The 21,177-nt window shown below is 51.1% G+C and overlaps 9 protein-coding genes across 9 annotated transcripts; 4 read left to right on the forward strand and 5 right to left on the reverse strand.

The window, feature by feature from the left end:
* Positions 1-151: 151 nt before the first annotated feature.
* On the reverse strand, positions 152-1,445 carry LRP88_01771 (DHS-like NAD/FAD-binding domain-containing protein; the record flags this gene model as incomplete). Its single annotated transcript, XM_083238445.1, has 4 exons — positions 152-855; positions 910-982; positions 1,038-1,240; positions 1,298-1,445. 4 exons carry the CDS (start codon positions 1,443-1,445, stop codon positions 152-154), a joined length of 1,128 nt encoding a protein of 375 aa, XP_083105553.1.
* Positions 1,446-1,865: 420 nt separating this feature from the next.
* LRP88_01772 (beta-lactamase/transpeptidase-like protein) lies at positions 1,866-5,276 on the reverse strand (the record flags this gene model as incomplete). Its single annotated transcript, XM_083238446.1, has 7 exons — positions 1,866-2,646; positions 2,704-2,965; positions 3,018-3,056; positions 3,107-3,640; positions 4,099-4,770; positions 4,832-5,103; positions 5,152-5,276. 7 exons carry the CDS (start codon positions 5,274-5,276, stop codon positions 1,866-1,868), a joined length of 2,685 nt encoding a protein of 894 aa, XP_083105554.1.
* Positions 5,277-8,829: 3,553 nt separating this feature from the next.
* Positions 8,830-9,343, reverse strand: LRP88_01773 (uncharacterized protein; the record flags this gene model as incomplete). Its single annotated transcript, XM_083238447.1, has 2 exons — positions 8,830-8,942; positions 8,998-9,343. The coding sequence occupies 2 exons, from the start codon at positions 9,341-9,343 to the stop codon at positions 8,830-8,832; spliced, it is 459 nt and encodes a 152-aa protein (XP_083105555.1).
* A 1,031-nt stretch (positions 9,344-10,374) lies between these two features.
* LRP88_01774 (uncharacterized protein) lies at positions 10,375-11,128 on the forward strand (the record flags this gene model as incomplete). The annotated part of the gene is made up of 2 exons (XM_083238448.1): positions 10,375-10,411; positions 10,503-11,128. 2 exons carry the CDS (start codon positions 10,375-10,377, stop codon positions 11,126-11,128), a joined length of 663 nt encoding a protein of 220 aa, XP_083105556.1.
* Positions 11,129-11,255: 127 nt separating this feature from the next.
* On the reverse strand, positions 11,256-12,236 carry LRP88_01775 (aldo/keto reductase family protein; the record flags this gene model as incomplete). The annotated part of the gene is made up of 1 exon (XM_083238449.1): positions 11,256-12,236. One exon carries the CDS (start codon positions 12,234-12,236, stop codon positions 11,256-11,258), a length of 981 nt encoding a protein of 326 aa, XP_083105557.1.
* A 460-nt stretch (positions 12,237-12,696) lies between these two features.
* Positions 12,697-13,713, forward strand: LRP88_01776 (aldo/keto reductase family protein; the record flags this gene model as incomplete). The annotated part of the gene is made up of 1 exon (XM_083238450.1): positions 12,697-13,713. The coding sequence occupies one exon, from the start codon at positions 12,697-12,699 to the stop codon at positions 13,711-13,713; it is 1,017 nt and encodes a 338-aa protein (XP_083105558.1).
* Positions 13,714-13,989: 276 nt separating this feature from the next.
* LRP88_01777 (HET domain-containing protein) lies at positions 13,990-15,789 on the reverse strand (the record flags this gene model as incomplete). The annotated part of the gene is made up of 1 exon (XM_083238451.1): positions 13,990-15,789. The coding sequence occupies one exon, from the start codon at positions 15,787-15,789 to the stop codon at positions 13,990-13,992; it is 1,800 nt and encodes a 599-aa protein (XP_083105559.1).
* Positions 15,790-17,305: 1,516 nt separating this feature from the next.
* LRP88_01778 (uncharacterized protein) lies at positions 17,306-18,790 on the forward strand (the record flags this gene model as incomplete). The annotated part of the gene is made up of 2 exons (XM_083238452.1): positions 17,306-17,464; positions 17,570-18,790. The coding sequence occupies 2 exons, from the start codon at positions 17,306-17,308 to the stop codon at positions 18,788-18,790; spliced, it is 1,380 nt and encodes a 459-aa protein (XP_083105560.1).
* Positions 18,791-19,137: 347 nt separating this feature from the next.
* On the forward strand, positions 19,138-20,058 carry LRP88_01779 (uncharacterized protein; the record flags this gene model as incomplete). The annotated part of the gene is made up of 1 exon (XM_083238453.1): positions 19,138-20,058. One exon carries the CDS (start codon positions 19,138-19,140, stop codon positions 20,056-20,058), a length of 921 nt encoding a protein of 306 aa, XP_083105561.1.
* Between the last annotated feature and the right edge of the window lie 1,119 nt (positions 20,059-21,177).

Here is a 21,177-nt window from a genome sequence, read left to right on the forward strand (position 1 = left end):
TGTGCGGAGTAGACACATCTAAGTATTCACTAAGGCCCTTCAAGGCATTCTCATGATATATATTCAGTATAACAGCTGCGGAGGCCTTAGTGGCACAAATTATCCTCCTAGAAAAGGCACATAGATACCTCCTTCACGTTCAAATGCCCCGTCACCCTCTGATAGTCATCCATTCACCAGTACCTGGGTCATAGTGAAGATCATACAACGTCTCATGGCCCTCGCCGTCTTGAACCTGATAGTCCACAATCAAATTCGGCTCATTGTAATGACCCATGAACTCAAGCTCAAACTTGAGGTTTGTGCCAGGGCTCAAAGCAGTCCGGAAGCTGAAGGTGAATGGTTCGGAGCGAAGAACGCGCCGGTTGTACTCAAGCTTGGCAGATTGTAGATACGACACAGGTGTGCCGTCAATATCAATCCCGCTGAGCGTCAGCGACTGACGACCGTTGCCGTCCGTCTCGGCCGTGATGACCAATCGTCTTTTAAGAATAAAGGTGGGAATCGGGAGTCCCAGGCCCTGCATCACTCGTGTCATCAGGTTGTCTGCCTCGGAGTAGACGCGCATCTCCGAAATATGATCGAAAGGCGTATTCTGGAGGTTGCAGATGACGAGCTTAACATTTCGTCTAATTCCACAGATCTGTGGTATCCCACTCGCTGGCGTGACTGTGAGAGATGATCCAAGAACGAGGCACAAGTCAGCCTTCTCGGCATGATCAGTCGCTAGCTGAAAAGCTTCGGCAGGTAAATCCTCGCCGAAGTTGATGATGCTGTCGTGGAGAAGCCCTCCACAGCGTGTACATGTGCGGCCAGTTCGATGATCACGGACTGTTTTTTCGTAGGTTGCGACTGCTCGAAAGTCTAGGAGCATTAGCATGAGAATGGCATCGAGTTAAACATACATACCGCGGATGTATTCCTTTCCACAATCTCTACAGCATTCACGATTGCTGTTTCCGTGAAGCTCCGAGATCATGTCCTAAAAATGACTAAGTATATGGCTTCATTCTTGATCCTTAGCTGGCCGTGCTTACTGGCCGAATGCCACTTCTTCGATGTAGTCCATCACAGTTTTGACTGACAAGATACTTCATGATGCCTCGATTTTGGAGTTCCAGAAGCGCCATATGGCTGGGTGTCGGGACCGCCTGGAGAGTACTCACGGCCCTGGTGGTGCGCGCTCTCCCCTGGGCTCTGAGTGTCCAGGCACCTTCAGGGCCACGAAAGTCAGGAATACCTGTGTTTTGGACGTTATATAAGCTACTGCTATTTGGTACTGGATGAATCAGCTCACCTGCAGATGTTGACACTCCTGCGCCCGTAAAGACGATAAAATGGTTGCTCTTCTTGATGAGCTCGACCAGCTGGGATGCTTGCTGATCGATCACCTCGGGAGGATCTCGACGCTCAGGAAGTGGGACTTTTGGTGCAGTAGATGCCATGTTGACTGTTTCTTTAATGCCACTGATACTGATAAAGTGAAGTGAAGGATGTCAGCGTGAAGCTCACGCTCGAGGGGTCACGTTTCACACCCTGGACGTTGATTTTAGCTCGTCCTTTTAGGCAGCAACCCCGCTATAAGACTGTCAAGGGAGATGAAATCCGGTCGACTCCGGGAAGATGGCCAAGATGATTGGATCAGAGCCTTGATGGTATGATTCACGTTGTGAGAGTTCGTGCGCGAGAATCCTACTCTATTTCAGGCCTCGGTTCGTATGGGCCTATCGGACGAAGCAGGACAAAGTACCGACATGTGTACCACCCCATGATCTATAAACACATAGATAGTCCGATTAATCGAGAAGAGTGATTAATCAAGTCAATCTTGAAGAAATGAAAAGCATACCGCCCAGATGCGCCAACTATGATGCCCGCTCAAACTTTACCTTGGCCTCAGGAAGTCCAAAGCTAACCGCGCTTCCATCCTTGTCCAGAAGAAAGACAAGAGTCTCCTCAACACCGGTAACGGCACCAACCTCTTGCCAGGTAATGCAAGTTGGTGTGCCCATGTCAATAGGAGCGCTCCTGTCTTGAAAGACGGTAACAAACTGATGCTTGAACTTGTCCTGCACGTTGGTAGGGTAGATTCTGAAATCCAAATCGGCAACCTTGATTCCAAGCTTCTTAGCCGTCTCTGCCTTGACATCTACCTTGCCGATGGTAAGGTTCTGGATCTCTAGGCCAGGGCCGTTTTCCGTAATGTTGAGAATAGCCGCACCACCATTGGGTCCGTTATAATTGCCGGCGTAGCGCAGAGCCAACTCCTTGGCGGCAAGGGCTTGCATGTAGCCAAGAGACTCGCTCACAATGTCGGCATACACATTAAGATCAAGCTTGCGGTCCTCGACAGTACTATCGTGTGCAAGAATGGCAAAACCGGCGTTGAAGTCAGGCGTGAGACCAAAGTAGCTGGCATACTGTCCGATCGTGCCGCTCTTAGTCAAGACATCGAGAACGGGCGAGATGGCGGTGGATCCAGCGCGGTAGACCTCCCAAGGACAACCAACGCCGTTGCGCAGGTTGGATGTGTCCATGTTGGGGTGGAGCCATCGTCGAGTGATTGCCGGTGATAGTAGGGTGGAAGACAAGATGGAATGACCGGCTCGAGCAAGGTCCTCGATCGAGCTGACGAGGGACAAGGCACTAGAGCACATCAGTCAGGAAAAATCTTCAAGATCCAAAGACAGGTACTCTACTTACCCAGGTTCGCCGATTTGAGAAAGGTTCAGTCCCTCAATCGCAAACACATCTGTGTCGTCCTGGCACAGCAGACCGCTGGACTTCATGTTTAGAGGACGCAGTAGAGCATCGTCGAGAACAGAACCCCAAGAGTTCTTTCTCCTTCCGTATCGGACTTGCCTCTCCATGGCGAAGGCGAGCAGCTGGAAGGCAGCGTACGACACGACTGGAGTTGTATCGGGGAGGAAAACGGGAGGCTTCGTTGCGAAATCACTGACAAAGGCTACAACCATCAGCAATTGACCTTTTCATCTCAAATTTCTATCAATACTTACATGCATAATCGCAAGGCTCGCCAATGGCACACGCCTGGGCTGGTTATGTTGTCAATGCATGTCTTGGGGTATCGATCATTATAACTCACATTGACGACTGAGTCCAGACATCTGACCGGCCAATGATCCAATCGTGACATCTTTCCAGGGCACTGTTAGCGATCCCTTAACCCTCGCCAACTCTGGCAGATACTTGGTGATGGGAGTCTCCCAGTTGTCGCCATTCTTGACCAGCCACGTGTACACGGTAAACACCATGGACAAATCTCCAACAGGGAACTTTGTGGTCGAGGTGAGATTGGTCTTTGTAGCAGCTCGATCCTCAGGAGAGGTGTAGTGGTACTCGAAAAAGACCGGATCATCGCGAAGAGATTCAGCACCCCCAAAGAGGACCACAGAGAAGGACGTGGTGTTTGCTGAGATAGGACCATAGTCCTCGCTTCCGCCATTCTTGATTAGGTCATCAAAAACTCCAGCGAACTTTGATTGAAGCTGAGCAAAAGTCTTGGACGGATTGTCGATGGTGGGTGCAGGGTAGTATGCGCCGATGAGAGGGCAAGCCGAAAAGGGAATATTGTCGTCATTTTGCTGCGCAGACACTGTGGTGGTGAACCCGCCCAAGACTGATGCGGCAGCCGCCAAGGGAATACACGAACGCATCGTAATTGAAATTGAAGGCGATCAAAGAAAAAAAAATAGAAAAGGTAGATGAAGATGAGATGGAGAGGATAGAGATACTGAGCCATTGCTGGCTTGATGGTGTCTTATTATACATGTCGAGTAGACTGGAGCTCTGGTATCCACGGAGAATATTTCGACGCTCGAATGAGGCTTAGAAGCCGAAATTAGAAGATTGACGATCAATCCTTCAATAAACTAAGGATTACACGGCATTTACAGTGTAAAACGTTGAATCACGTCTCAACCTCTTTGTCCGTGCGTTAGTCCGTATCTTACTCCGTATCTTAGTCCGACTCGGAGTCGGTGTTGCGGGTCCCAACGACCGGTGTAAAGTCTATAGTTTTATCCCGTACCTAAATCCGTTACACTCAAGGAAATCTATCTCCAAGACCGAAATTACCAGGCATGTCAACAGGGTCCGTAAAGAGAAACGTGCTGATGTCAAACTCTGCCCCCTGGTACCAATCAGCCCCTCCCCAGGTACTGACATTCGGATAAGCTGGCAAGTTTGTGACGGGCATGCTGTCAGTGTCCACTACCACTGCACTGGGTTGGTTCACAGCCTGTGGGCTGGGTGTGGTGGTGATTGCAAGGTCATCACCAGCCTGAGCGTGGTACCACTGTTCCAGCCGACGAACCCGTCTGGCCAAACCTTCGAACGGGTGCAGATTAGCTGCCGTAGCCTTGTCCCCATGCCGTGCTGCCTCTAGGCGGAGTACAATCTGCCGAAGTGTATGAGGCATATCCAGGAACCGACGAAGGTGTCCAGTTGACCCAGAGATGGCCCTTCTGATAGCAATAAGATCAAGACGGACCGCCAGTGATAGGCCGCAATACATCATAATCCAGCCCATGTTCGACATCGCCATTTCTTCTCCATGTGGCAGAACAAGTATCACACTAATCAAGGAGCGAGCCGCTGACATGCTAGCAGAAAGCCAGTCTATGAGGGCAGCCTGGCCTTCTGCTGGGTTTTGGTTCGGTTGAAACTTGTCGAGCCCAAACGGAGTTCCTCGGGGCGATGACTGGCTGAGGAGAAGTTCCAGCATATGGAGTTCCAAGAGTAAGGGCGCTAGTAACGTGTCAGCTATATGCCTAGGTATTGAGGGGATAATCTGGCTCGGGAAACTTACGGCTGTCACTGAGAGGAAAGGGCAATGTTGCCTTGATCTCGGCACACTCCTGAGCAATCCGTTGACTTTCTTCCCAGAAAGGTGCAAGATCCTGAGCGGCAGAAGGTTTGCTGACTATGTCGTCAACCTTTTCAATAAGAGTCTGCACGCGGATAATGTAGACAAGATACTTGTCAGTGGGGTGCGTGTTTAGTAGACCGAGATGCTCGCAGCATCTTGAGATATAGGGTGAATGCGACATGTGACGTGATTTCTGAAGCACAATAGAGGAGCTATTGAGGATGTTAGTAGATAATAGAAGACGGATTGAGTTAACCTACGTAGATGATAGGTAATATGCACCTGCTAGAGCGCGCATCTCGGGTGGGCCCCAGTCTGGTTCGTCTCGATCTTTACCGCCATCAACGTCCCACAGCTTCGGCCTCCTCGGTTTATCGAGGCGCATGTCGCTAATAATGCTTGTTGCGAGATGTAAGTGCTGTGTATATCTCTTCGGTCGAGGTTGATAGTGTGCCCTAAAACCAAAGTTCAGCAGGGTCTTTGCTTTTGATGAGTCAAGTAGCATACCAGGCAAGATGTATAAGAAGACCATGTAGTAAGTCTAGGTCATTGAACTTTCCGCTGACCATCTTTGTAGCCACGACTTGGTTAAATAGATCGCCAAGTGCTTTTTGACGGTTCGTATCTGCATGTGAGGCCGCTGCAAGCGCGGCCAAACAGGCGCACGGTCGATACGAGTTGGTTATGCTAACGGAGACATCGTTTGGAAACACAACAAATGGAAAGTACGGTGTCATCCTCGATCGAAAGTAGTCGAGAAGTTTATCACCGACCTCCAAAGATAGAATTCCTCGTTGAAAAGGGTCCAGTGAAGCATCTTTGTTAAAGATGTCACCTGGGGTCGCAGTTGGAGCTGAAGTGCCCGAGTTTGATGGTGATTTAGAGTCTCTCTTGGATTTAGACCTCAACTCCAACCTACAAAGTCGAGAGCGAATTAGTCAGAACACATTCCGTTCTGGATGAAATTCTCACCTGTGACGACTGGTATTACGTGGCCGGCGCCGAGCCGGGTTAAACACGCATGTCTTGCCAAGCCGAAGGCACCGATCACAAAGATCGGAATCCTGAGTCTTGTCACACTTGATCTTGAGATTAAAACAGGTCTGACATGTTTTCAGCAACGTTACCGATGCCTGATTCTCGTTTGACGCGCTCATGATGTGTTTGGTGAGATTTAGAATGTGCAGGCCTGTTAGTCGATCCGACTCCTTCGGCTTGGCGAGGGTCACGTGTGTCTGAATAATGGTCCTGCGCCTTGCTTATCGAGGTAGGATTGAACGGATATAAGCAACCGCCGATATGAACGAGGTATACAAAAAACCCCATTGCTCATTGGATTGATGACATTCAATGAATCCCCTGGTGACATGGGCGATAACTGACGGAATTTTCGTGCGATATGCTAGGCAACCTGCGGTGTGGCTCGCTGGTTCTAGAAAGAAAAAGGTTTTCGATAAGACGTTATATAACATGAGAAGCTGTTATGAAGTAGAGAAAAGTAATAAACAACCGTGATAAAATTATTAAGAGTTAATGTTCATCTTAAATGCCTTCTTATAGATACCTATATATATATATTATAATACACCTTTCAAGGCAAAGAGGGCTTTCTCATGTGCTGGTTTGATACTTGGCCACTCAGCGCCATCCCTTATATCAATAAAAGCGGCTCCCCATTGATTGAAAAACACTTAGAAATACTCCAACCCCCATTATCCCGCATCCACGATTGCTCCCAAACCGCCTCCACAGACTTGAGCATCCCGTCAACCGACGCAAACGCCCGCAAACCATCCATGCGACGAAAGATGAGTCTGAACGCTTCTTGCTGCTCCCCTGACGCCAGACAGCTCACGACAAAGAGCGGCCAGGCCAGTGCCCGCAACATGGACGGGGACGATATCTCCTGCAGAGTGGAGAGAGCTAGCGACACGCTGTCTCGGATAGGCTGGCTCCGAGGTTGCCAACCGGAAACGATACCTGTTAGGTAAATCTTTGCCGCAAGCGCCCAGATTCTGGTTGCCCGAGTGCCAGTGAAGTCTTCTTGACTGTAGTATAGCTCGGATAGGAATGGAGTTGAACGGCTCGGTGTTGTTGGTGCCTGAGAGAGACGGGCCAAGCCATCATCTAGTTTCTGAAAAATGGGTTCCGCTCGGCGCACAAGGTCGACAACTGACAATGTTCCAGCTTCGTCCGATCTTGTCTTCCAGGCGTCGAGAGCAGATGACTCGGCAACAGCCACAAGCACCCAGTTTTGGCAGCCGACGTAGCCCTCGAGGCTAATCTTGGCATCTCCTGTGCTGTCGTCCAAGAAAGTGTGGTGGTACTGAAGTAATCTTGGCGACTGTTCGAGTGCTGTGCTGGAAACAACATCTATGTATAGGAGCATGGCTGTAAAAAAAACGAAACGCAGACTGACTCGGAGTCGCCGGGGTCAGCTTTATCAGATTGACGACGGATAGTTCAGGTCGACGCATCTGAAAAAGTATAGCGTCCAGACTGATTTGCGACCCCCGTGTTCCGTGATGCGTCAGAATATCCCGGAAAAGCGCAATCGCTGGCCTGAGATGTATATCCCAGTCAGTCGTCCTCCCAATAGCCACGTCAAAGACTAGCACATGGATGATGCTCTGCATCGCGTTGACGCTGTCTTCCAGACTGGCCGCTACTCCTCGCTGCTGGAGATTCTGCATATCTTTCTGAATAAGAATAATAGTCCTTTCCGCCTGGGCGGTCAGTTCATTCCAGACTAGGGACTTGCAACTGTCGTGGTTCTCCTCGAGGTGGGCGTAGTCGAGGGCAACGGCGAAAAAGTAAGAGCTTAGGCTCAGCGCTGCGTGTAGTACGACGCTATTTCATCTGAGCAGATGGAGCACCCAGTGACGCCCGTTGTCGAGAATGGAAGGGCGGTAGAAGGGAAATAGGAAAGGGAAGACATTGTCGAGATATATGGTGGTGAAGTTGATCTCGGCCTCTTCATCTGTCGTGAGGCTAGATCGAGGTAAGATTGGGACAGAAGAAACAAGGCCATTATTTGGTTCTTGGATCGGAAACCCGGCGTCAATGCTGGAGGGCCGCTCAGACGCTGAAGAAGCCTGACTCGGTGCTGTTTTCTTGCCCGTAGCCGAATCGTAGTCAACGGCAGAAGTATTGATGAAGCTGTCCCCCCTGGCCTTTTCAGAGTGCCTCGACCTCTGCCCTTTTTTAGCCTGAGTCTTGATGGCCATGCTCATCTGCTTCTGTCCAACATCTCCGTCCATCCATTCAGGCTTGGTGTCGCTGTAGAGACAGTCTAGACCGAGGGCGTTGCAATCCCCGCAAGTGGGATGGACCTCGTCGCATTTCTTACGGCGGAGTCTGCAGATCCAGCAGCCGCTGCTTGTGCTCTTTCTACTCATAATGACCCGGGGATGATGATGCGAGCCATGGGGTTCGCTGGAGCTTGGTTTGGGCGGATTGTAGAGGCACCAGGGGGTAGATTAGTGACGGAAAATAGTAAATCCAGTGGTCAATTACTAATATTCAGGCTGATTTTGCATTCTATCTTCGTCCAGGTATTCATGTATTTTATGCTGCTTAACCCTCGGTGGTAAAGAGTGGCCGTCGAGTTTGTTGTCCTCGCCAACCCCACACATCTTTCTTAATCCAGTTCAAACTACGTTAGTCAAAAGGCTACGCTTTCAATGGCGAGATATGCTTCCAGTAAAGATCAAGTCTTAAACAATCAACTTCATCACCTTTATCGTTCTCCGGGACGAGCCCCTGCTCACTACTAGGCGTGACTCACAAAGGCAATCACACTACTTGCCCTCCCAGCCTTTGAAAGCATCCTTGACCTTCAAGGTCTCAATCTCAGGGAACCGGCGGTTCAGGCTATTCTCCTCGGGGAGATTCCAATGGCCCTGAATAGCCATCAGGCCCCAACGCGAGACGAGGCCCTACAGGAATGGCTTGGGGAGGAAGCTGTACAGCTGCACCTGTCCCGGAAGCTCGCTGATCTCTCCTTTCTTCAACTTCTCCACAGGGTCATAGTTGACGGTAAACTTGGTTCCTGCGCCGTCGTTAGTAACGATAGTTGTATAATATCCGGACATGGATTCACGTACCGCTTGCCTTCTCCGCTAACGCAACGACCTCATTCCAAGTCGCTTTATCGCTCCAGAAGATAGTCTCCTCCTTCCACTCTGGAAGATCCAGAGCCGCAACGACAAACTTGGCCAGGTCATATGTATAGGAAAAGGCGATAATGTCGTTGCCAGTGCCCGGGATGGAAGCCGCCTTGTTCGCCACGTCAATCCCAAAATGAAGATCAGGCTTCATGTAGCTCTTGATGTAGGGCTGGCCCGCGTAGTCGATCAGGAAGTGGCCGCAGATGAAACGAGTCCACGCCAGATTGGTCTCGCTCCTGAGGAAATCCCGAGTTGCCTTGCGGGCCTGGTCGTGAGGACCCAGCTGGCTTCTCTCAGATTAGATGGGGGTTTTTTTTATCAGCAACTAGATTTTCACCACGATTTGTTGAAGGGAGGTCAACCTGGGCATTTATAGCAATCAAGTTTAACCCTTGTAGTGCCCAAGAACGAAAAGTAATGCCATCCGCCATGAATCTGCCTTCCATTGCCCAGTTCGTCGACCGGATATCCGAATGGGGTCAGGACCGCGCGGGAATCCCCAATTGGGAATAGGCGAGCGGCGACTCGTTCGAGACTCAAGGCATCAGCGACCGAGCGTCACCTTGAATTAACTTGCCCCGGCGGTCATGGCTATCGTCCAATCTCACAGATGATGTGCCCCCGGGCGTTCCGTCCATCGCCTTGAACGCTAGGTGCTGAGGCAATAGCTTATAAATCTGAGCCATGGGTTTGAGTATGTAACCTACCAGTCGGTACTTGTACGTGGAATATTCAGTGTTTACTATGTATGGATGGTAGGCTAATGTAATGAGGCCTCACTGGAAGCACTGATCGGAAACTGGGCTGTGTTGACATTGGGATATGATGCTATGGTGTGTTAATAATGTGTTCTTTGTTATAGTTGAAGCCCGGCGCTTGACAGGATAACTGAGCCAGAAGACCATTGAGCCAAGGATTCTAGTTTTATTCAAAACTTTTGCTCCAGCCTTCCAAGACGCTGGGGGGCCTTGAAGGGACTTGAACCGCATGCAGGAGGCCATGGTGAGTTGCCTTGGAGGGGCTAGAGCATGAGGCTCCGGAGTCAAATAACTCCCGACTATTACAAACACGTTCAGGGGGGTTCTTGTTCCAAATCAGGAACACCGCGCGGTGGAATCTCTTTCGGCCGGCTCGTCTCACGAGCAGCAGAACATTGGCCGCCGGCCTCGCCGAGATTTGAGGAAATCAGGGTTGGTCAAGATGTAGGCATGCTGGGTGTAAGCAACCTAGTCTCCTTCACCATACTTAATTGGCCATTCTTCTCACTCATGATACCTTTGGCATCGTTCAAACTCCGACCTCTTGTCAGCCAGTATGCATCTTTTCATCACAGGAGCCACTGGCAGATCAGGTGGCTTTGCCCTCCAGTACGCCCTCGACCAAGGCACGCATGACTTCCCACGAGCCCGCCTTAACCATCTGTCTAACCTAATTACTTCTAGGCCACCATGTCACCGCCCTCGCCCGCAGCACATCCCGTCTAAACCCCCGCGAGAGACTCACAATCGTCCAAGGCTCAGTCCTCTCAGAATCCGACATGGACCGCGCCTTCGCGGCCTCGGACCACCCATTCGACGCCGCGATCCAATTCCTTGACGCCTCCCGCAAGTCGGTCAACCCTTGGTCCGAGTTCATTGGCCCCGTCCGTATTCTACCCGACGCGGCAGCAAACACGGCGCGTGCCCTGCGTAGACAGCAGCCTCTACCGAACGGACAGAAGCCACGGCTGATAATCATGTGCGGTCGAGGCACGGGCGAGAGCATCAAGACGGTGCCGCTGTACCTCAAGTTTCTGATGGACCACAGTAACCTGGGCAAGACGTATGCCGAGCATAATGCGGTCAATACCGAGATTGAGGACATTTGCGGGCAGGATCTTGTCTGGACGCTCCCCATGCCGGTTGCACTGTCCAACACTGGAGTGCAGCCTGTGAAGACGTTTGGCATGACTGAGGGTGGGACGAGTCAGTTTATTACGAGGGAGAGTTGTGCTCGGTGGATGGTGGATCTTGCGGTGGGAAAGCTGGGGACCGAGTTTGATGGAAAGCGGGTGGTTTTGTCCAAATAAGAGCTTGATCTTTCATTTTTCATGCGTGAGGGATCTGTAGCTCAACCTCCTCTATCTTTATTCCATCCTTTTCTAGCCTAGCACCACCAATTCTAATGCTACCAACTTTATTGCTACCGCCCACTTTCTAACCACAGACAGCCTGATAGTTGTCAACAGGCGCATAATCCTTCACCTTGTCCCAGATCGCCTGAATACCCTCCACAGCAGCATCAGTCAAAGGCCCCCCATCGCAGAACGAAAGCGTCTCCTCCAGCTGAGAGGGCCTACTAGCCCCCACCACCACCCCGTCTCCGTGTTTCCCCTTCAGTTCACTGTGATGCACGATCCACCGATACGCAAGCTCCGCCCTGGAGACTCCCTCCCGCGCGGCAATCCCCTCCCAGTCGTTCAAAGCGCCCAGCAACTCATCCTTGACGTACATGTGATGATACAGGCCAAACATCTGGTCAGGGCTGAATCTCGTGTCCCCGGCCCTGATCTGGGCAGGCGACTTGGCCAGAAATCCCCCCACAATGGGCGAGTACGCGTAAAAGGCCACTCCCAGCCTCCGCAGGAGAGGGAAAAGTTCTTTTTCTATCTTGCGGGTGATGGCTGAGTAGTTCCCCTGGTAGACAGAAGGCAAGACGTAGTTATTCTCCTTGCAGATGTCGTATACCCTTTGGACATCTTTTGGGGGGAAATTCGAGAGTCCAAAGCGCCTAAAGATTCCCGCTCGATATGCCGCGTCCACTCCGGCGAGGGTCTCTTCAAAAGGGGTCTTGTAAGACGGCGCGTGGAGGTAGAAGACATCTACCTGCGAAACACGCAAACGTTGCAGGCTCTGTTCAGCGACAGCCAGGATGCCCTTGGCCGAGTTGTCAGCCTCGTCAATCGCCCATCCACCTCTCCATTTCGTGTCGATGGTGAGACCATGGGTTGTGCCCGCCTCCAAGCTTCCAAGTTTGTCTTCTGAGCCGGCGTATGCGATTGCGCTGTCTAGCTTGGAGTGGCCGTGCTTCTTGAGTATGGAAAAGGCCTCGAGGACGTGCTCGTCCGATTGACCCCAGAAAGTGTCGGGGTCGGCGAGATGGGCGGTGCCGAGAATGATGTTAGGGCGGTCAACCATGGTGCTAGGGAATGTTATGTGATAGTCGATGATTGGAAGACAGAGTAAAGCTTCTACATATATGCCCAGGGCAAGTGTCCATCCGCACTGGCATCATGACGAGCTCCGGAGTTAAGGTGCATGACCGGGCTACACGTAAGTCAGTTGCATGCCATTAAGCTCGGCCCGATTCCTAGCTCTTAAGGAAAATATCTAATACATCACTAATCTAGAGTGGTGTTTGAGCTTACCAGGGTTTCCGGTGTTAATCCTTATCGCCGACTTGAGGTGCAAGAACTTTGCCACATTAAATAGTTGCATAACCTGTATAAGACCAGTGTTTAACCAGTGCCATTGTGTTCTTTGATAAGGTTGAAGCCTGGTCCTTGATGGGATAACTACGCCAGAAGATAGTTTAACCGGTGCTTCCTCTTGGCACTTGCCATCCTCAAAATCCGTTACTCCAATTATACGCGTCATCATGTCAGGATCTACGACTTCCCTCCCCGTCGTCTTCGGCGCCATGACCATCGGGAGTAGTGGTGTGGATGGAATACGCGTCTCGGACCTGACAGAAGCCAACCGGATGCTCGACGTCTTCCAGTTACACGGCCACAGCGAGGTGGACACAGCGCGCCTATACGGCCGCGGGTCGACAGAAACGTATCTCGCCGATGCCAACTGGCAAGGCCGAAACCTCAAGATGGGCACCAAGCTGTACCCTAACGCACGCACACGCAGCGCTGGGAAATTGAGCTACACGCTCCAAGCCGCCGACGTGCGACAGGGTCTCAAGGACAGCCTCGAAGCTTTGGGAGCCACCAAGCTCGACCTGTGGTATCTCCATGGACCGGATCGAAGCACCCCTCTGGAAGAAACCCTGCAAGAGGTAGATTCTTTGTACAGGGAGGGCTACTTCGACCGCTTTGGCATCAGCAACTACATGTCCTGGGAGGTAGCCGCGATCTGTGAGATCTGCGAACGCCATGGATGGATCAAGCCGACCGTTTACCAGGGCGTATACAACGCCTTGCACCGAGCCATCGAGCCCGAACTCATGCGATGCCTTCGTCAGTACGGCATATCGCTCTACTCGTTCCAGCCACTGGCAGGCGGATTCCTCACGTCGCGGTACAGACGCGGCATGAGCGACACCGACTACGTTCCCGGGTCTCGATTCGACCCCTCGCATCTCCAGGGGAAGTTGCACCACGTGCGATACGTCAACGACGCCTACTTTGATGCATTGGAGGAGCTCAGAGCTGCGGCTGCAAAGCATCAACTAACCGAGGCAGAGTGTGCGTTACGGTGGTTGTCACACCATAGTGCCATGAGCAAGGAGAAGGGTGATAAGATCATTATTGGAGCGAGTAGTGCTTCTCAGTTGGAGCAGAACCTGGTTGATCTGGAAAAAGGGCCGCTGCCGGATGAGGTGCTTGAGGCAGTGGAGAAGGGGTGGCTGCGGGTGAAGGGGGTTGTTCCCCAATATTACCATTGAAGAGATTGCTTGCGAGGACGCCGGTTTCACTTGTTTGTGACTCGAATAGAGTAAATCTATGGCGACGTACAGTAGTGGCCGCACTACGATCTTCTGGCTCAGTTAATCTATCAAGGTCCGGACTTTAACTATAACAAAAAACACATTGTCAACACATCATAGCATCATATCTCATTGTTTACAAAACGGAGGATCTATCTCTGCAGACGGCGACATTACAGGTAGATTTCATTACACTATGCTAAGAAATAGTTGAAACAAGAAGAAGACCACATCTCATATCAACCTCACCCTCTGCAACCTCTCACCCTCATTCGAAACGTCCTTGTGGGTTGTCAGTCGCGCTGCCATCCTAAACTTGCCATTGTCCGCTGGACGCAGCACAAGGGCACCCTTCATGCCGTTAGGTCGGAAGATGTGATCACCCTTTTGAGGCTGAAAGTCATCTAACCAGAGGCTATCACGGAATGTGAATATCTCTCCCTTGCTCGATCTCAAGGAAGTCCACGCAAACGCCGCTATCTCCCTCCAGCCCTCCAGGGCACGTGCGGCAATATCCTGACCCCTAGAGCAGAACTCTTGCATTCCTCTTACGTCCAATTTCTCAGCTAGTTGAAACAAGGTCTTTTCCTTTAGTCGCCTTGAGGACGTGTCTGGAAAGTATATTTGCGTGCCGGTTACTCTACCCCATTCGAACGTATTCGAATCGATTTTCTTTCCAAGCTGGCTCAACGTGTCCCGGAGATCTAGAGATGTTCCCACGAGCTGCAAGTCTTCCGGCTTGGCTACGGCCAATGGACGCTCCATGCGTTCTTCGCAGACGCCGCAGTCGAACCCCGTGATGGACATCTCCCTAGAGTCAGCCGAGAAGAGTGGGTACATCCACCAGGACGGACCCGAGTGTGTGAGAGAACTGGGCTTTTTTACTGATATGTTCCTTTCACTGGCACCGATGGCTGGAACCCATGAGGGGACTCTAGGGAGAGGTTTCGTGTACCGCTCGAGGAGGGTGAGGCTGCCGGTTTTAGCAAAGATATACTGGGCGTATTTCCAGTAAACTTCCTCGGAGGGTATGCTGTAGTCTGGCCAGAGGGAATTCGGTAAATCATGGAGCGGGACCATGGCCACCAGGCCGTATATCTTGTCCACAGTCTCACTACACGCAAGCTCCGAGAAGTCTTGGATGACGTCTAGTAGACGCTCTGGGGGCGATTGCCGGCGACCCACGGCGACCTGCTTCCTGAGCGACGAAATGCCTAGAAACGATGTGTGGGGACGGTTCGGGATTTCCACAGACTCCTCGGGTTCTAGACGGTCCTTGTGTGTGAACTCATCCCATGTTAGGACGTGCCGGTTTACCAGAATGACTGGCCCATCCTTTGCGAGTACCGCTTCCTGGACGGTCCATAGTCTCTGGAAGTAAGTGCAATGACGAAGAGCCGATGCCACGGCAAAGTGCATCAGTTGTTGTTTCCGAGGTTTTCCAGTGGGCTGCCGACTTAGACGCTGAATCGGGTACTTCGGGCTGCGGATGTACAGGATGTATCTCTCGAGGGCCTCCTCCCTAAGCTCTTCACTCATTGGACAATCCTCATCGTCAAACCCCATCCAAGAGTATCTCTCGTCGTAGGTCCATGGCTTTAAGAAGTCAGGCGGAATAGGCATGACACCAAGCCACAAGAGGACCTCCTCAGCGGTGCTGTAGATCTGGTGCATGTTGGGCACTTGCTTCGCCTTCTCATCCTTGTCATCTTGGTTGATGCAGATGGCGTCTACCCATAGAGGTAGCTGGGGGAGACTCTCGTCTTCATATATGGACTCTCGAATCTGTCGAAGTCCCTCAAAGAGGTTCACCGTCACCTCAAACGTGTTGCCATTGAGGCGTATTGTGCGGCGGACGTTGCTATCGCCCCAGACGTAGGATAGGGCCCCGAAGCGCTTAGTGCCCTTGCGAAGCTTCCCAATGTCGACTTCACATTCTATGATGGAATCCCATTGTCCAGATTTGATGGTGACGAGTCGGATCGAGTCATCGTCGAGAGGTTGATAAGAGAAGGGCTGAGAGGAGTTCTCCATCGTTGAAGCACGAAGCAAGGTTTCAAGGCAAATCAGGATCCCGAGCTCGCCAATCTCGGATCAGGCGTAGGCACGACTAGGAGTCCAAATAGCTGGGTAGGGTTTGACAAGTCTGAATTGGTAGTTGTCAGATCACGTCGGCTCGGAACCCTGAACCCCGCTGACAGGGCTCTTGGGGCACCTGAATAAGCCTGATATTCCGGCTAGTGGCATGCGCTAGTAAGCCAGACCCTTGCGATATCAAGATCTTAAAGACCAAGAGGCGCAAGTAGACTTTGTTACTCAGATATCCCCTAAAATGGCTAATAAATGGCAATAGAATGGCAAAATAGGAAATTATGTTGATAGACACAAACCTCTTGAAGAAATTTCATGTTTTATACCGTATTAATTGTCCATCCATAATGAGTACTGTGATATATTGTGTACGCCTTAGGCCCAAGAGCGAGAAGCATGTAACCTTAACTCATCTATCAACAGCTAGTCAAGCCGAACTGATAAAGGAAAACGGCCATACCTCATCATAATCTCCAGCAGCCCCGGTTTTTCATTCAGATAAGGCCGGCAGCACCAAGAATGTTTCTAATTGGGATGGATGAGACATGTCAAATTGAGGGGCGTGATCTATCTCATCCTCCCAGGCTGGTACCAAAGACACGGAAATTCTCATCTCGCTTTATCAAAGATAGCATAGGTATAGGTAGACATAGATTCGCTGATAAGCTCACCTCCGACATGTGCCCCCGCGTTGTTACTTGATACCGGAGACATCGGAGAATACGCCGATGAGGGGAACATACAGAATGTGGCGTAAACACTTTAGTCTACTCCTCATGACCGGAAACAGGCACCTCCAGGCCAGTTCCGCATGTTGGAGGGTCGGCAAAGTCTATATATTGTGGACGACTGGGCGTGGGACTATGAGTCAAGATGCCTTTATCGGCAGGGAGGGCAGCGAGGCTTTAACATTGATCTAAACACATATGTCTTCAGGCTCCGGACGGACGGTGGCAGAGTCAGAAAAAAAAAAGATAAAACTTATAAAATAGAGTTCCAAGAATATCCCATCCGCTATCTAATGTTCGATTCCTTGTATATCTCTTCTAACATCTTTATTATTTTGCCGTTTTTAACGCCATGGGGTTTACTTAAGCCTGCCCCGGGCCGGGAACGCCGACCCCTCACTGGCTTACTACGTCAAAAGAAGGAAAGAGATAACAAATCTCGCATATACAGGGCGTTTTACAACAAGTCACCTGCCTTGGCGACCCTTCTTATCGCGAGCCGAGCGCGGGGTAAGTAGAAGGTTGGAGTGAGCAGTGAACGTTAGATCCACACAACCACCAGATATTGAGATGCGAAGTCGACGTTGAAGGGTGATCTATCACGATTACGTACGCGATGATCCAGATAGCAAGCCACTGGCCAGGCCATCAAACTAACTATATAGCTATTGATCACTTCCCCTCCTGGTTTATGCACTTTCATCTACCCGTCGCCTGTGACACCCTTTACCATGACTCGCCAAGCTGATCTTGCCGTGGAAACGGGGGAGGTGGGGACTGGGGGTTTCGAGATGGAATCACCAAATGGCAACATTAATGAACCTTCCACCGACAACATGTCAAATGTCGCTATGATCGAACCCATTCCTCCCAACGGAGGCTATGGGTGGGTTTGCGCCTTTGCCGTTTTTCTCATCAACTCCCATACCTGGGGCATCAATGCTGCAAGTCCATCGACATACAAGATACAAGGACATTAACTAACCTCTTTCCAGTCATGGGCCGTCATGATGGCTTATTATGCAACACACCCGGAGGAGATGCCGGCCTCGTTCTTTGAATACTCCCTCGTTGGTGGGCTATCCATCTCAGCAGCCATGATCATTTCCCCGCTTGTGACCATCGTTCGCAACCGCATTGGCCTTCGTTTGACCCTCATCCTTGGTTCTGTTTTTCTCTTCATTTCACTCATCACGTCTTCCTTTGCGACCAATATTTGGCAACTTTTCCTCAGCCAGGGCGTCTGCTTTGGAGTTGGCATGGGCTTGTCGTACATCTCTGGCGCTGCTGTGCTTCCTCCGTGGTTTACCTCCCGACGAAGCCTGGCTGTCGGCTGCGCCACGGCCGGCGTCGGCATCGGGGGACTGGTGTACAGCATTGCCTCGAACATTCTTATCCAAGACGTCGGGATCCGCTGGACTTACCGCATCCTCGCTTTCTGCGGCTTGGGCGCTAATCTCCTCGCTGCCTTTTTGCTCAAGGAATGGGGTGGTAGGACGCAACCTAACATCAGATTGGACGAGGAACGCTTCGACCCTCGCGACTTTGGGCGGATCGAGATTCTTCTTCTTATTGCCTGGGGGTTTGCTACAGATTTGGGTTATGTCATTCTACTATACTCGCTTCCCACGTACGCTTCCTCCATCGGCCTTACACCAGCACAAGGTGCCATATCGAGCGCGTTGCTGAACCTGGGCATGGCCTTGTCGCGCCCACTAATCGGCTATATCAGCGACTCGTTTGGTCGCATCAACATTGCCGGTATCCTCACGTTTCTCTGCGCCATCTCTTGCTTCGGACTCTGGCTCCCGGCGACGACCTATGCGCCTCTGCTCGTGTTCTCACTCATCGGAGGCGCATTGTGTGGCGTATTCTGGTGCACCATCACCCCCGTCATGGCTGAGGTGGTCGGCATTCAAAAGCTCGCAAGCACCTTTGGATCACTCTGCATCGCCATGGCAGTGCCAACCACCTTTGGCGGGCCGTTGGCCATGCAGATAGCAGGTAGTGGAGAAAGCCTCAAGTTCACAGAGGCACAGCTGTTTGTGGGCTTCATGTTCCTGACGGGGACATTGTGTGTTTGGTTCCTCCGGTGCTGGCAGATCTTCAAGGTTGAGGTGGAGCAGGGGGACAACTCGACAACGACCGTTAGAGCGACGCGATATTGGGTTTCGTGGCTGACTCCGCGGTTTATGTTTAGTTCTCGGCGAGTATGAGCCTTGCCACATACTGTAATCGGGAGTGCTCGGCCTCTTGTGGGCCAGCTAGTTTTATCCACTCTTAAGCTCGCTCTTGATTCACTGGCCGAAGAGCGATATCTCAAACCTGGCATTACTAATTGAAGCCGGACAAAAGCTGAACATCGGACATCCGAACGGACAAAATCTAAGCATTAGATGTCCGAAGCCCGAGTAGTGAGAAACATTCTTTATTTAAGAAACTTCATAAGCCGTATCGTCAATATAGCTATCTTAGTTTCACCATCGATCCTTCAGCCGCAAACACACATCAGCCATCATTCCCCATTGTCAATATTTATCACAATACCAAACCGCTCTTCATTATGCTCGTCCTCGTTCCTGGAGTCACTGGCAACCTCGGTCTGCATCTGATCGACAGCCTCGTCTCTCGTGGGCATCAAGTTCGCGGCCTCGGTCGATCTCCAGCAAAGCTCACCGACGAGCAGCGATCCAAACTGGAAAGCTTTGTCGAGATTCAAAACTACTATGACATCGAAGCGTTGGATAAAGCTTGTGCTGGAGTTGATGCGATCATCTGCGCGTATGCAGGAACTCCTGTGATGCACCTGGATGCCCAGCTGCTCCTCCTACGAGCCGCTGAGCGTGCCGGTATCACCCGTTTCCTGGCCGCCAGCTGGAACTGCGACTGGAGGCAGCTTAAACTTGGAATGCACCAAAGCTACGATGCTTGCATCGCCTTCCATCAGCAGGCCAAGCTGACTTCAACCGTCAAGCCGATCTATATTCTTACCGGCGGCCTTACCGAGGTCTACTTCTCCGTCCCCGGCCACGGTAACTTTTCTCCCGCCTACAACGGACCTTGGGACCCAGAAAACAAGACTATTGACATTTGGGGCACTGGTGATGAGACTTGGGACCTGACCACTGAGAAGGACGCCGCCGAATTCTCAGCTGAAGTTATCCAACGCGACGATGCCCCAGAGGGTGGCTTCTGGGAACTGCATTCCGGCGCCTACTCGCCCAAGGAGCTAGCGAGGATCTACAAGGAGGTCAGAGGCATTGAAGTTGCCGAGAAGTACCGAGGCACGCTAGACGATCTGAGGGAGCTTGCCCACTCCATGAGGAACCAAAAGCCCTACAACGACTACTACAGCTTCATCGGCCTGTTCTACCAACTCTTTCAGCTGGACGGAACTTACTCCCTCAAGAATATTGACAACCACAAGTTGAATGTCAAGACGACGTCGATGGAAGAGTTTCTCCGCCAAAATCCCCAGATTTAACAAGGGTTTCCCTATCCAATACCTGAACCGAGAAATCGCCTCCCGTATTAGGGTTCGCGTCTCTGTACGCTAGATCTTATATAGACTGATTAGAAACAATAGAACGATAGACAGCTATTATCGGGCACTCTTAAACATCGTTTAGACAATGTTTGTATGCCTTCGCTCGTATGTTGTACATATGTGACTTATTGTCCTGGTTTGCATACTCTTGACATGTGACCGGGGCCAATGGCTTTTAGAAAGGTTCCTTAGTGGTTATTCCTATCAATTAAACGTCTTCTAAATTGAAGAGACACTCGTCTCTTTTTACCTGACGATGATACTTCTTTTGTCGGTTTCCTCGTATATGTGTTGACCATCACACGCGAGTCGGCTCCATACACTCTGCGCGTCTTCAGCAGATTCCATAATAACCTCTCTACGGCACGCTTGTCTATCTTATGAAATAGAACGGTAAAGGTGCTTTTATCCTCCTAACTGACGAACAACGTGACCGCTATGGCGTATTACGGGAAATAAAACTCCCGGCTCTAGGGTATTATTGTTGACTTAAGCTTGCGGGAGCTCTCCGAAATGACTTGACAGGGGTTGAAACTTTACTAAGGAAAAGAAAGAGCCGGGCCGAACTTTATCTCGAGGGAAGCCGTTGAGGATTTTTGACAGGCCCGACTTCCCGCCCGATGACCCATTTTATCTCTAAGAGTCTCGGGAACAACATGGCTGTCTATCGATCACGATCCATGATCTCTGCTTCCACGTGCAGTAATTCGGAATATTAAGAAACGTCCGAGCTCATTACTCCGCTTTCCCGTCTGATCATCCACAATACTACTCTGGTGAGCCTCGGCGATCCTGAAAGCTCTGGACCCCCAAATGGCCCCCAACGAGAATCCCCCAAGTCAACCCCCCCACTACCACGCCCAGCCTTGGCATTGTGTCATTGACACCTTGCATCAACCATCATCCACGTAAACTCCTCGCGTAAGGTCGGTACTATCCGCTGCCATTAGTATAGAAAGAGATTAGCTTCAACGCTTTCAGTCAAAGCATCACGGTATTTGGCGCGGGGAACCTGGACCTTTGCTCACGGTGGGAAATTGCAGTACACTCTACTTC

The sequence above is a fragment of the Fusarium phalaenopsidis genome (assembly GCF_050370095.1).
Source record: "Fusarium phalaenopsidis strain FUZ10S chromosome Unknown contig_32282, whole genome shotgun sequence".
In the NCBI taxonomy this organism is placed as follows: Eukaryota; Fungi; Ascomycota; class Sordariomycetes; order Hypocreales; family Nectriaceae; genus Fusarium; species Fusarium phalaenopsidis.